The sequence below is a fragment of the Sesamum indicum genome, linkage group LG12, assembly GCF_026168435.1.
Source record: "Sesamum indicum cultivar Baizhima isolate 11 linkage group LG12, ASM2616843v1, whole genome shotgun sequence".
In the NCBI taxonomy this organism is placed as follows: Eukaryota; Viridiplantae; Streptophyta; class Magnoliopsida; order Lamiales; family Pedaliaceae; genus Sesamum; species Sesamum indicum.
Window position 1 is genome coordinate 9,876,155 of NC_142668.1, and position 13,337 is coordinate 9,889,491.

Below are 13,337 nucleotides of genomic sequence, written 5' to 3' on the forward strand. Positions count from 1 at the left end.
ACAGTAATATTCACAACTAAGGTGCAAGACTCAACAACCGGGTGATGATGTTCATGTGCGTCTCTCCTCAAACATAGCTTGTGAGCCCGCACATGATATTCACTTAAGTGAGACAGCTGTGCTCCGTAGGGCCCAGTCTTAGCAGTTTTCAAGGGCTGGAGTCGCAAATTACACGCACGCAAAGACAACATCAGCTTCTCTATTTATACAGATATATAAAGAATAGCCAGTTTCAAGAGTTAGCTCATCTTCCCCTCTACTTCTCTCTCATTCACACAATTTCTTACATATGGAGTTACCCGTCAAGAAACCACACCATTCTGCTGACCTAGAAACTCAATACAACATAAAGGTCAAGAATTTATCATACAAGCTGTCTCCACGATACGGCGACTTGGACTGGTTTGGCTGGAAGAGCAGCGCCAGCTCCAGAACCAAGTATGTTTTGAACAACATAAGTTGTGAAGTCAAGCCTGGAGAGCTTACCGCGATTGCTGGTCTAAGTGGGGCAGGAAAAACCTCGTTGCTTGAGATCCTGGCTGGGACGATCGCAACGTGTGGAGTCTCGGGCCGTGTTCTTGTCAATGATATGCCCATGAATGCTGAATATTTTCGTAGGGTCTCAGGTTATGTCACACAAGATGAAGCTCTATTCCCACATCTTACGGTTGAGGAAACACTTATGTATAGCGCACGCCTGAGGCTGAAAGTGGGGCGTGACAAGGCCAGGAGTAGAGTCCATAGCCTGTTAACGGAGCTGGGATTGGAACATATTGCTGGTGTTAGAATAGGCAGCGAGACTATCCGGGGGATTTCAGGTGGCGAGAAACGTAGAGTGTCGATTGGAGTCGATTTAGTGCATGATCCGGTGGTTCTTCTGCTTGACGAGCCGACTTCAGGGCTAGACTCGGCGTCCGCTCTTCACATAGTGACGCTGCTTAAATCCATGGCCAAGAACCAAGGGAAGACAATAGTGCTGACCATCCATCAACCTGGATTTCGTATTCTTGACTTGATTGATGAAGTTATACTCTTATCCAATGGTGGGGTTCTTCACAGTGGCTCGTTGGATCTTTTAGCGGAACGCCTTAAATCTGTGGGCCACTGCATCCCCGAGCATGTGAACGCACTCGAATTTGCCATTGAGGTAACAGAAAGCCTGCACAAAGAAGAGAACCATATGATCAAGATCGAATCATGTGACGAGCAACATACAGATGAGACATTGAATCAGCTGGCAGAAGAAAAGAAGATATTCTACTGTAATTCTCCATGCAAAGAGGTGGTGATCCTAAGCCAGAGATTCTGCAAGAATATATTTAGAACCAAGGAACTCTTTGCAGCGAAGACGATTGAAGCAGTGCTAACAGGAATTGTATTAGGCACAATATTCATTAACGTTTTCGGCAACGCTAAGAAAGCAAAGATACAAAATGAACTAGGCTTCTTCGCCTTCACGCTCACATTCTTGATATCAACAACAACAGAAGCTCTACCAATTTTCCTGCAAGAAAGAAGAATTCTGATGCGAGAAACGTCGCGAGGAGTTTACAGAGTCTCATCCTACATCATAGCCAACACTCTCGTCTTTCTTCCGTTCCTCCTAATAGTCACCCTCCTCTACACCAGCCCAGTATACTGGCTAGTCGGGCTGAGGCGCAACATAGACGGATTTCTCTATTTCTCATTAGTTGTTTGGGTGGTCGCCTTGACCGCGAATTCTTTCGTAGCATGCTTGAGCACATTAGTGCCAGATTACATCACGGGGATGTCACTTATCTACGGAGTGATGGGGTCGTTTTTCCTCTTCTCGGGATACTTTATCTCAAAAGATACAGTCCCCAAGTACTGGAGATTCATGCAGTACTTGAGTTTGTTCAAGTACCCGTATGAATGCTTCATGATAAACGAGTTTGGAGGAAAAACGGGGAAGCTGAGATGCATTGAAGGTTCTGAGCATGGATGCTTGGTGTATGGGTATCAGTTGTTAATGCAGCAGGGATTGAAGGAGTCACAGAAATGGAGTAACTTGCTCACCATGTTGAGTTTCATTCTTGGGTATAGACTTTTAGGCCTTGTGTTTCTCTGGTATAGATCTTACAAAAGCAGAAGTTGAAAATCTTTAACCCTTCTCTTATTTCAAAGCAATTATTGTTCGTGAATGTATTAACTTTGATTTATGCAAGAGATGCTTCACATGCATCCCCTACTAATTCATATATTGTGATACATTGTTCCGGAGGTGTTTTCCAGTGCCAATAACTTTGGTTGCAAATGCAATTTTATTCAAGTAATTTAGGGTGATATTTATTCGTCTTACACCACTTAATTTTTAGTCCTACAAATCCAATTCGTGCAACATAAAAAATACCACTCCAATTCGTGTGAGTCACATGCAATTTTCTAGTCAAATTGATCTAAAATAATTAAAATTGCCAAAATCTTAAAGTTATAAGATTAAATTACGAAAATCAATTAAATATATAAATAACAAAATACTATATTTTCAGTTTAGTTCAATTAAAAAAACATTGGTAAACGCTTAAAAAATCAAACTATTACTAACTCGGCAAAGATGTAATTTTGGTTTTGTAATTTATGCTAGCGGCATTTTTTGTGCTGCTCGAATTGATTTTTGCAATGTAGTTCTGTAACTTTAAAATTTTGATAATTTTCATCATTTTTCAGCTAATTTGGCCGAAAAATTGCATGCGACTTGTACATGATCCAATTAAATCGCAATTTTAATCCTGTAACTTAGGAGGCCTTGGAGTTTTTAGTCCTGTAACTTAAGGGGCGTTGGCATTTTTGTCCTGCACAAATTAATTTATAGGACTAAAATTGAAATTTAATGAGGTCATGTATAAGTCACATGCAATTTTTCGGCCAAAAAAAAACTAAAATACCAAAATTATAAAATTATAGAACTAAATTACGAAAATCAATTCGTATAAGACTAAAATCACTCCCCCTAAGCTACACGTACAAACACCCCTTTCATGTAATTGAACAAACAAGCCCAGGAAAATTCTAGTGAGTTCACTAAACAAGTTGTAATATAGTTCCACTAGAAAAAAAAAATGACTATTGGCTACAATTTTAATAATTATAGATTAAAAATCATTGTGAAATAAGTTTTCTTGATCATAGTTAAATAAAATAATTGCAAAAACATAGATTTTTCATTAGAAAAAGTTATTTGTCGTGGCTAAGAGCCATGATAAAAATATTTTAGCCACTTTCACAGATATCATGGCCAACAGCCATATCAATGACTATTTAGAATGATTTTTTAATTTTAACTATGACGATGAGTATTACTAAATATTGCATTTTTTGTAGCGTGGGATGGTATTATCTTATCATCTTTTGAGTTGGTTTCTCATTTACAACATCACCAAAGCTTGTAATGGCAATCTCTTCATGCATTTACGCAACTCATTTTTCTCTTTTTCTTTCTTTCTTTGACAAAATTTTTATTATTTGTAAGTTGAGTTACTATGCCCATTTTTCTATAAGTCCTTTAAATTTCATAATTTGATAAAATTTGATTCGATCTAAAGTTTTTGTAAGGAATATTTCAATGAGATTTTGAAAATTAGCTGAAAATTGCCTATGTGGCATGAAAGTTTTTGAACTTCCGACAACTTATACATGTATACAATCATGTATAACATGTGCCATCAAAGCTAATTGGATATTATTTTAATATCAAATTCTAAATAAATATATAAAAATTTAAAACTTTGTAATTTCAAATTGAAAAAATAAATTATAATTTTAATACAAAAATTAATATGATAATTTTTTATGCGTGCGAAATTAGCACTAGTCTAGTAAGCTTGGACTTTGGTACTAACAACTGATATCGTTGGGTGTGCTCTAAATTTTGTGCTTTTGTACTGCCGGCAAGAGCACCTAATTTTGTTCTCCATTCATATGTCCACGCTGACACTTGGCCTATTCTATGAAAGTTTTAACCCTATTCTCAACTCCGATGTAAGACCTGTCCTTCACGGGAGGTTCTTATGATACATCCATCTTATCAGTTATCGTAACATGATGATATATATCACTGCATATTCACACACATATATATAATTATATAATTCAACCTATAAATTTAATAAATATTACGTTACATTAATTAAGAATACATAACATTTAAAATAAAAAAAAATATAAAACTAAAATAAGCAAATTACAATTAATTTAATTAACACAAAAAGTTTAAATTAGTCGTTACATGATCAACCAACTCAAGATAAGCAATTGATAGTCCAAAAAATAAGCAATCTACCTTATCAAGTGTATATACATGAAAATTTGAGAGATATTGAGAGTGTGTGTGGTTAATAAGCAATTCTACAACAAATGAAATAAAGTGAAAACAACTTGCAACACAAATATATATAATATATTTTGTACCGGACTTTGGAACGAAACATATCGTCATTAAAAGAAAGTAGCCATTATAATGTCCACATTTTGAACGATTTTTTAATACACTTGGGTAAAAAAATCGTCGATTTTTCCACAATTTTTGTAAAACCAAACCAACATAGCTTATCTCGTGGTTTTTCACACGGCTATTTAAATGACTCCTCATTTTTTTTATAGGCCGTTGCAAAATTAACTACCTGTGCCAAAAACTATATGAAATTAGTAACGGCCTAAAATAATTAACTTGTTTTGTAATGGTCTTTCTATTTTAAAGCTTTATAGCGGCCTTTCATATATTATTTGTAACGGCTAACATTATAAGAAATGTTGGTTGTCCCTAAATTAATAAACAATTGCAAAAATCGTAACAAATTATAACGGTTGTTGTGATGTAATGGCTTTTGTAATATAATCATGTTGTAACGGCCATTTAAACGGTTTCGGCCGTTACAACTTAGCAAAATTCATATTATCACCGACATTGCATCAACACAACTTATTCCTTACAAATTTGTACCAAAAACTGTATGTATTTGAATGACCTTATGGCCGTTACAAAGTAGCCGTTACAAAACCCATATTTTTTTTTGTAGTGGCTAATTACACATGGACCTCCTTTAAAAATGAGAAATTACACTTTCTCCCTAAAAAAACTTTTGAAATTATATTTACATTCCCATTAGAAATTCTCCTTTCACAATTGTACCCTTCCTCTGGAGTTTGAACGAAACATACTAATGTCAGCAAAAAGAATTACGAAACTTTTTAATTTTACCTTCTCATTCAGCATTCTCTTAAATTATTAACAATAATATGTCAGTAATATTTTTATATTGGAAAAATATTAAATATATTATATATAACATTAAAAGGATGGAGTTATAATAAAATATTATTTTTGAATTATAGTCGTTTAGTAAAAAATAGTTGTTGATAAATGGTTAAACGAGCTTTCTTTTGGTGTTCTTTTTTTACTTTTTATATAAATTTTCTGAGGTTAACACCATTGTTTTATATATTCTTTTGAAACTGTTGTCTCAGATATGATCATGATTGTTTTTTTTCTTTTTTTGAACATTGCCTTCAAAAATATTTTTTTCTTTTATATTTCAATCCTACAACATTAGATAAATTACTTGAATAAGGCATTTTCGAAAAAAATAGATGCAACATTAAAATATGAATCTCACCCCATATATATAGAAAGTAAAAAAAGAAAAGAAACATAAAATAATAGTTAGGTTTTTCATTCATCAATACTATTTTTTATTCAATAATAATAATTCGAGAATCATATTTTTTTTAATTATTCTTTTGACTTTATATATATTATATTGGCAAAAATGCAAAATTAGTTTTGTATGTATAAAGGATGGCGAAATTGGTCCAATAACTATGAGATTGACAATTTTAATCTTTAATATTTTAAATTTATAGCAATTTTTGTCCTTCCGGTGAAAAGTGGCTAGAAATTAACAAATCAAATTGGGGTTTAGGGTTTTGACGAAAAATAAACATTACCTACATAGTCAGCATCCTACTTAGATGCTAACGTGGCAAAGAATGGTTAACCACCACCTACTACCACCACCTTATATCCGGTCACCGAAATTTTTTCCCTGCGTGTCTCCAGCAACGTGAACCACTATTGAACTTGCCGTCTGATGTTGATTCCATCCCTATAGCAAGTGTTTCAATCGGAGTTCAAACGCGCCCTCAATTGTTGATTATAGTTTTGCCTTAAATCTAAATTTATTTTCTTTCTCTTCTCGATTCACCGTCGTCCGACCTACTCACTGTTGGAGACCACCATCAATCAACTCCCCATCCTCCGGCGAGTTGATTGCACCCAAGCCCACCCATTTAAACCACTATCTAGCTGGTTCTCTCTATTTTTATTTTTGCCATTTTTTTGTTGCTCCAGTCACTTGTTTTTCCATCATATCTCTGTCGCCAGCGATCATCTCGCCGGCGGACCAACACCCCCGTGTTCGCCTCCCCATGACCCACACACCCGTTTGATCAGAATCCGTCAACGACAAACATCCACGTCATGGCTTTCGCATTGGTTGACTTCTCCTAGATGTTTTAATTTATCAGCAATTTTGGTGCTTTCGGCCAAAATGACTCGCCCCTTGCCACATCAGCAAGCACGCAAGACGCCACGTGTTTAAGTTGAGGCCAATTGGCAGCTTGAACCCTAAGCCCCAATTTGTCCGGCTAATTTTTTGGATAATTTTGGTCGAAAGGACCAAAATTGCCACTAAATTAAAAGATAGTGAACTAAAATTGTCAGTCCAGTAGTTACAAGACTAATTTTGCCACCCCTATACTTACAGGACTAATTTTGAATTTTGCCTACATTTACCTCCTTAGATGGATAAACATACTACAAGGTATTTTTGGAATAATTTATATGAAATGTTGAATGAAGGGTAAAATCAAAATATTTATATAAATTATTTTTTGACGTCAATATTTTGTTCAAACCTCAATGTATAATTTTTCGTATTTTCTTAGGGGTCTAAATGTAATTACCTTATATTTTAAATGTAGATAAAGTCTAATTGAGAGGAGCGACCAGTTCCATTGAAAATGTACTAATACTTTAACATGATTTATTTATTGTTGCAAAATAATTTAATTCGAAGAAAGTTTTTTTCAAACATGACTTATTCTTATGTAGGCTGAAGGTCGGAATTGTATTTTCTATTTTAATATATAACAATTTTTATTTTATTGAATATATATATATGTCACATCACATGTATAAAATATTTTCCTAAACATGTAAACTAAAAATACCCAAAAAATATGTGTATGATAAATATACTACCAATTTAAAGCCAAAACTGTAAGGCCAGCAGTTTTAAGAGAACAAACTCTAAACAACACCATTCGGCTACAATATACTTAGGACAAATACTTATCCTGCATTAGTTTTACTCAGTCGTATTTACATAACGTGGAGATACGTCCCAAGTCAGGAAATATGAAGCTTTGTCACTTTACTCTTACATGAAACTAAACTGATTCGAGCCAGCTACAGATGGTGCCGCCTTTGGCCGGCTTGCTTACTTTGTTGATGGGTAAATTGCAATCTAGCGTATCGGTGTTATGAAAAATAAATAAATAGTCCTCTTATTGAAAAATAAAATAGCAATTTATCTCACTGTATTTCTCAAAGGTAGCAATTTAGTCCTCCTATGTTTTAAATAATGAAACAATTTACCTTCCTACCTATTGTGTTTCTCAAAACGTAGCAATCTAGTCCTCTTATGTTTTAAAAAATGAAGCAATTTACCTTCATTTTTTAAAACATAGGGGGTAAATTGCTATTTATTTTTTTATAGGAGGGTAATTTGCTCATTTCTAATATCATAGGAGTGTAAGTAGCTATTCACCCCTTTGTTGACAAACACTCTATAAATAGAGCGCTACATATGTATGTGAACCAGAAACCATATCTCAATCATAACCAATAATACAGGCAAACAAAGTACAAGTTGAGAATACATCATGGCCTCGAAAGCTTTCTTGATCACGATTATCGTTGCGATGATTGCTGCTCCTCCAGCTTTCGCAACTGATTACGTCGTTGGAGATGAATCGGGTTGGACTCTGGGGGTTAATTATACTGCATGGGCGGAGGGGAAAGAGTTCTACGTCGGAGACAGACTCGGTATGTTTTTTAATACTTCAATTTATTCTCCTTACAATTCACATATTATGTAGCATGTCGGGAGGTGAAAATTGCAAGTTTGAACCTGTAATTATAAGATGTGGTAGTTTTAGTACTCCTGCTGATTTCAATCGAGCAGTTAGGTTCTGTAATAGTAAAAAATTGACACATTATGGAGTAGTTTATTTATCATCATGTTCTTGAACAAACTCTCACTCAACATTTTACTCTAATTTCAGTCTTCAAGTATGCCGAGGGAGTTCATAATGTGTATAAAGTAAATGGAACTGCCTTCCAACAGTGTACGGTACCCTCACCATCTGAGGCTCTAACTAGTGGAAGTGACGTGATTACCCTTGCGACGCCTGGCCGGAAGTGGTACATATGTGGTGTTGGTAACCATTGTGCTTCCGGGATGAAGCTCGTCATCACCGTTGCTTCCTCCATCGCTCCGGCCTCAGCTCCGGCTCCCGCCCCAACTTCTGGAGGTCCACTGATGCACAACAAGAAGCCGATGAACTTTTGGAGCAACTGGAAAATGAAAATTCACTTTTGATTAAGATGAAGTTATATGATAGTGCATGACAATAAGCTGCATGAACTTTTGGAGAAACTACTAAACATTATGTTGTGATTAAGGTGAAGCTATGTGATACTGCATGACAATTATTGACTATGATGCTATCATTATTGTTGTAACGAGTATTCAGAGATATGATGATTATCTTTTTTATTATTTTAATTCAATATTAAGTATTATTTTGGGAAAATTGCATTTTTCATCCTATATCTTAGTATCAACATACTTTTGTTGCTCCTGGTTATGGGATTCTCATTAATTAATAGTCCCATAAGTTATAAAAATATCACTTTTAGTCCTTTCGTCGGATTCCGTACTTTAGTATTCTGGATATATAAGGGGATTAAAAGTAAGACTTTTTTAACTTATGGGACTAATAATGAGATGTTGCGTAATCGGAACAAAAGTGCTAAGCACAAGACTAAAAATGGCTAAAAAATTAGCGACCATGCGTGTGCTTAGCACGTGCTTTTTTCCATTAAAACATTAATGGTATTTGATGAAATGAATACAAATAAAAAAAAACTTTTAATTTATGGGACCATTAATGAGAATTTCGTAATAAATAAGAGGAAAAGTGTGTTACCCCTTTAATATGGAACGAAAAATGTTATTTCTCTATTATCTCAGTTCAAAATGTTTATTACAATTTGCTTCTATTATGGAATGAAGGCCATATTAAATTGCAATTTTAGATTACATTGGATCTTTGGGCAATCTCTTGATTAACTGATGTCGTACAAGGTCACGGACCCAATCCGGATAAAAGAAGGCGTGGATGTTATGTTGGTAACTTTCTTATTTTTCGAAGAAAATTTCATCATCTAAAGCGTTATTTATACGAAAAAAGTTGTCTCGAAAATGAGATCTCAGTCTCTTGCATGGAAGGTTCTTGTCTCTCTTTTTGGGAGAGTGTGGATCATTTCTAGTATCTATCCCGGTGGATCATTTCTAGTGTGGATCGCTTTTTTCCTTTTTTTATTTGTTTTTGGGGATGAATAAGATCTGAAACATCCAACATGCTTTTCTTTGGCTATAAATTAAATATTCGACTTCCCAACTTTTAATTGGTTCGTCTTATGAAGCAATGAAACAATTAGAAAGGACATGCTATAGATGATAAGAAACTCTTAGCGTTGCCATATATGTGAGAATTAGTGAATTACTCATCAGTTTTTACAAATATATCCAAATATTGCATGTTAATTGTGACCACTGACTTATATTCTATTTGGGCTTAATTGCGTTTTTATCCTCTAATTATGCATATTTTGTGTTTTGGTTCTTTAATTATACTGTTAGGGTTGCAAAATAGTGTTGCATATTTTTTATTTTTCCAAACTTAGAATACATTTGGCAGAAAAATTTAAAATAGGACGTCTGTCTTCCACCAGCATGTGCTTTCGGCCAAATTGTGTCCTAATTAAATTTGCAACCTTAACAATATGAGGGACTAAAATACAAAATAAGCATAATTAGAGGACGAAAAATATTGATTAATCATGGGGTTAAATGCAATCTACCCTTGTGATAATAAGAATATTTTAAAAAAAAAAAAACCACCAAAAAGTAGGTAGTATTAGAAGAAACATGATTTTTCATTATGCTTAATTATCATAATTAAAAGTAAAAATTATGGCGAATACTAATTAATCATGGCACGTAGTTATTAGTCTTTGTTTCTGCACATTGGGCCAAAACTTTTGCCACAACTAAAAACTGTTGCAAATATTTTGGCAATGGATAAAACCATAGAGAATGTTCAGTAATCATAGCCCAAATTTAAATTTTCTCATCGATTTTTTCTTATCGTTGTAGATGGTATTGATCAACTAGAAATTTTAAGTCATAGTGATTTATTATGTATGGAATAATCAATATTTTGGTAGTGTAGTTCTTTAGTGTTTTTTGTTAATTTATTTTTTCCTCAAAGGCTTTTTCAAACTTAATAATCTTGCTATACCGTGGGACTGATTTAACCCTCAATTGCAATTAAATTCAAATTTTTGCATGAATTTTATTTGATCGTAACAAATAGCGTTGATTTCATCATCTCTTTTAAATTGTAATCATTTATAACATAGAAAATAATGATCTTGCAGTGTCTTTTGCATTAAACAGATTTTGACAGTGAAGTGTACAAGAACAACAAACTAGTCATTATTTTCCATGTAGAAAGCAGAATAGATTCAAATAAAGGCAGGCATATGACAAGGCATGCACACCCCTTTCCACCAAAACGTAGAAGATATACATGCCAAAGCATATGCCACCAAAGTCTTGATCACTTATGCATCAATGCATTTGACAAACAAACGCAGCATAAACAACCAATTCATACATAAACAAGCTCACCTTCTCACCAGACATCTCCCAGAGAAGATGAATTCGAAGAGTTGAAAAACGAAACCCTTCTCCTCTTACCGGACAGTGCATTGCGTGACGAGAACTCCTCCGATGCATAAAATTTATCGAGCACGGACCTCAGAGCTTGATGTACCGAGTCAACAAGAAGTTGGCCTCCTTCCCTACCCTCTACGTTTGAGCCCTCATCTCGTCCAGAGATCACGAACACGTTTACCATTCTACTTCCCAAGGTAGCCATCTCGGCCCTTATCATCTTCAAAGGGAGAGCTTCAAGAGCTTCTCTTAACTCGGAGAGAAGCTCGTGTTTGAAATCACAGCACAGGGATGCCCGGATCGAGAAGGCAGTTCCGTCGTTTAAATCTTCCTGTTGTTCAACTGTCACTTCATCAATATCTGTCGGCACCAGCGTTCCATCAGTAGCTTCGGCCACACTCCGTCTGAGTTCCTTTACTTGATTGATGACTTCGGCCAGTAATGCTGCTTTGTCCATCTGTGCAAATAAATCAATAATCAACAAATCCATGAATAGGAGTAACGCTGTGCAAGTAAGATCATATTGGGTAAGCAAGAATCTCTAGTTTAAACAATCGTATTGAAAAATTACTCAAACCAATTTCCACATGAAACATGGGAATACATTATGATTTGTCCAAAAGCTATTTTTCTCCATCTCAGCATAAAATCCATCCAGACACATATATCGTATCTTGATCTCCGTATTCCAAACACTTCCTAACAATTCTGAATTATGAACAAAACTAAAGGGAGAAACATTAAAAACTAAACCAGAAGTCATCATCCAAAGTGAAAAAATCATTTACCCCACAAAATCTTGATGCAAATATAGCATGACACAATCTCAAAAGTTGGGTCATGAAGGTATCAAATATCAGATGCCTTAAGCTGCTTTTTTGTGCATGTAGACTTCAACTAAAGACAAGACCAGCACTCTCAGGCTGTAACTTGCAGTCTAGTATATATTTCAATTACTGGTAGTAATACCTTAAAGAAGGCGCCGATTCAAAAATTTTGGCCGGAACAGCATCGAACACTAGATCAAGATTGTAGTAGGATGCCTCTTACCATATAAAATTATAACAAGATCTCCACGACGCGCCCATATCACCATCTAAGGCAAAACGATAAGCATAGTAGGTAGAAAACCAAAAGAGAAGCAACTCAAATCCTCCACCCCATCATGTGTATTTCATCTCAGTTCAGGCCAAGTGCGTGAAACATTTGATTAAAGCTAAATTCGGGCCACCAACTCAGGTAACAAGAATTCAGAACAACACACACACACACACACACACACACTGAGAACAACATATCACCTTATTTGTTCCAGGGATTAGGCTCCTCAGCGTGGCCAAGTGACCATTAATTCTTTCCCTTCTCCGGCGTTCAGCCTCGCTGTGATTCCTCAGAGCTATCAGAGCCTTCTCCGCATTAGCCACCTTCTGTCCAGGCTTCACCAGAGCCCTGACAAGCTCTCCTCTCTGATTATCCAATACCAACGACGAACTGGACGACGACCCATTTCTTATCAGCTCTTGGAACCCAAGATAGTTCGCGGGGAACCCATCAGAAGTGTTGAAAAATTCCATCTTTTTCTGTTTGTTCATCAGAAAACGGGCAAAGGCAAAGATATGTTGGGGAGAGAGAGATGGGCAGGTCTTGAAGTGGTACTGCAAGCTCGGGTTTCTTCTGCGGCTTCCATTGCTTAACTAGGAAAAGCAATCGCAATTTCTGGAGTATGTCAGCGAGTATCAAGAAGAAATTGTACTTGAAGTCCCGCTGGAGTTTGCTTTTGACAGGGACGTCGCCAAGAAAATCTTTTCGCAGAAGAAAGTCATGAATTGAGGCAAAGCTATTAAAAAAGAGAGAGAGAGAGAGAGATGAGGGGATTTCGGACGGAGATTTGGGGTGGAATCTGTTGCTGGCTCTTGGGTGTTTCGGCTGCTACTTTTTGAACACTCCTGTTGCCTTTTTGAGCTTCTGTAGGCCATATTTAAAGTAGGCCGTGAAGAAAGAGTCACCTGCTCCTCCAGCTACTGTTACTCCAGCGAATTCAAGTACAGAATTTTTTATTACATATTTTCTTGTATTCTTTTTATTTTACTAATATATGAGTTTTGTGCACAGATTACATTATTAGTTTTATGTCAGAGAATTTTTTATATATGGGACGTTTGTATGTCAAATAATATAAAAGATGCAATCCGCAAAATTTGATCGATTGTTATAGTTAAAAATAAATCACAA

At 35.4% G+C, this 13,337-nt stretch overlaps 3 protein-coding genes across 3 annotated transcripts; 2 read left to right on the forward strand and 1 right to left on the reverse strand.

The window, feature by feature from the left end:
* The first annotated feature begins 232 nt into the window (after positions 1-232).
* LOC105178442 (ABC transporter G family member 10) lies at positions 233-2,241 on the forward strand. Its single transcript, XM_011101908.3, has one exon. It carries the CDS (start codon positions 290-292, stop codon positions 2,114-2,116), a length of 1,827 nt encoding a protein of 608 aa, XP_011100210.1. The 5' UTR covers positions 233-289; the 3' UTR covers positions 2,117-2,241.
* A 5,721-nt stretch (positions 2,242-7,962) lies between these two features.
* LOC105178593 (blue copper protein 1a-like) lies at positions 7,963-8,681 on the forward strand. Its single transcript, XM_088876531.1, has 2 exons — positions 7,963-8,125; positions 8,365-8,681. Exons 1-2 carry the CDS (start codon positions 7,963-7,965, stop codon positions 8,679-8,681), a joined length of 480 nt encoding a protein of 159 aa, XP_088732657.1.
* A 2,162-nt stretch (positions 8,682-10,843) lies between these two features.
* Positions 10,844-13,068, reverse strand: LOC105178592 (transcription factor bHLH30-like). The gene is made up of 2 exons (XM_011102101.3): positions 12,407-13,068; positions 10,844-11,562 (listed from the first exon to the last, which is right to left on the reverse strand). Exons 1-2 carry the CDS (start codon positions 12,695-12,697, stop codon positions 11,065-11,067), a joined length of 789 nt encoding a protein of 262 aa, XP_011100403.1. The 5' UTR covers positions 12,698-13,068; the 3' UTR covers positions 10,844-11,064.
* Positions 13,069-13,337: the final 269 nt, after the last annotated feature.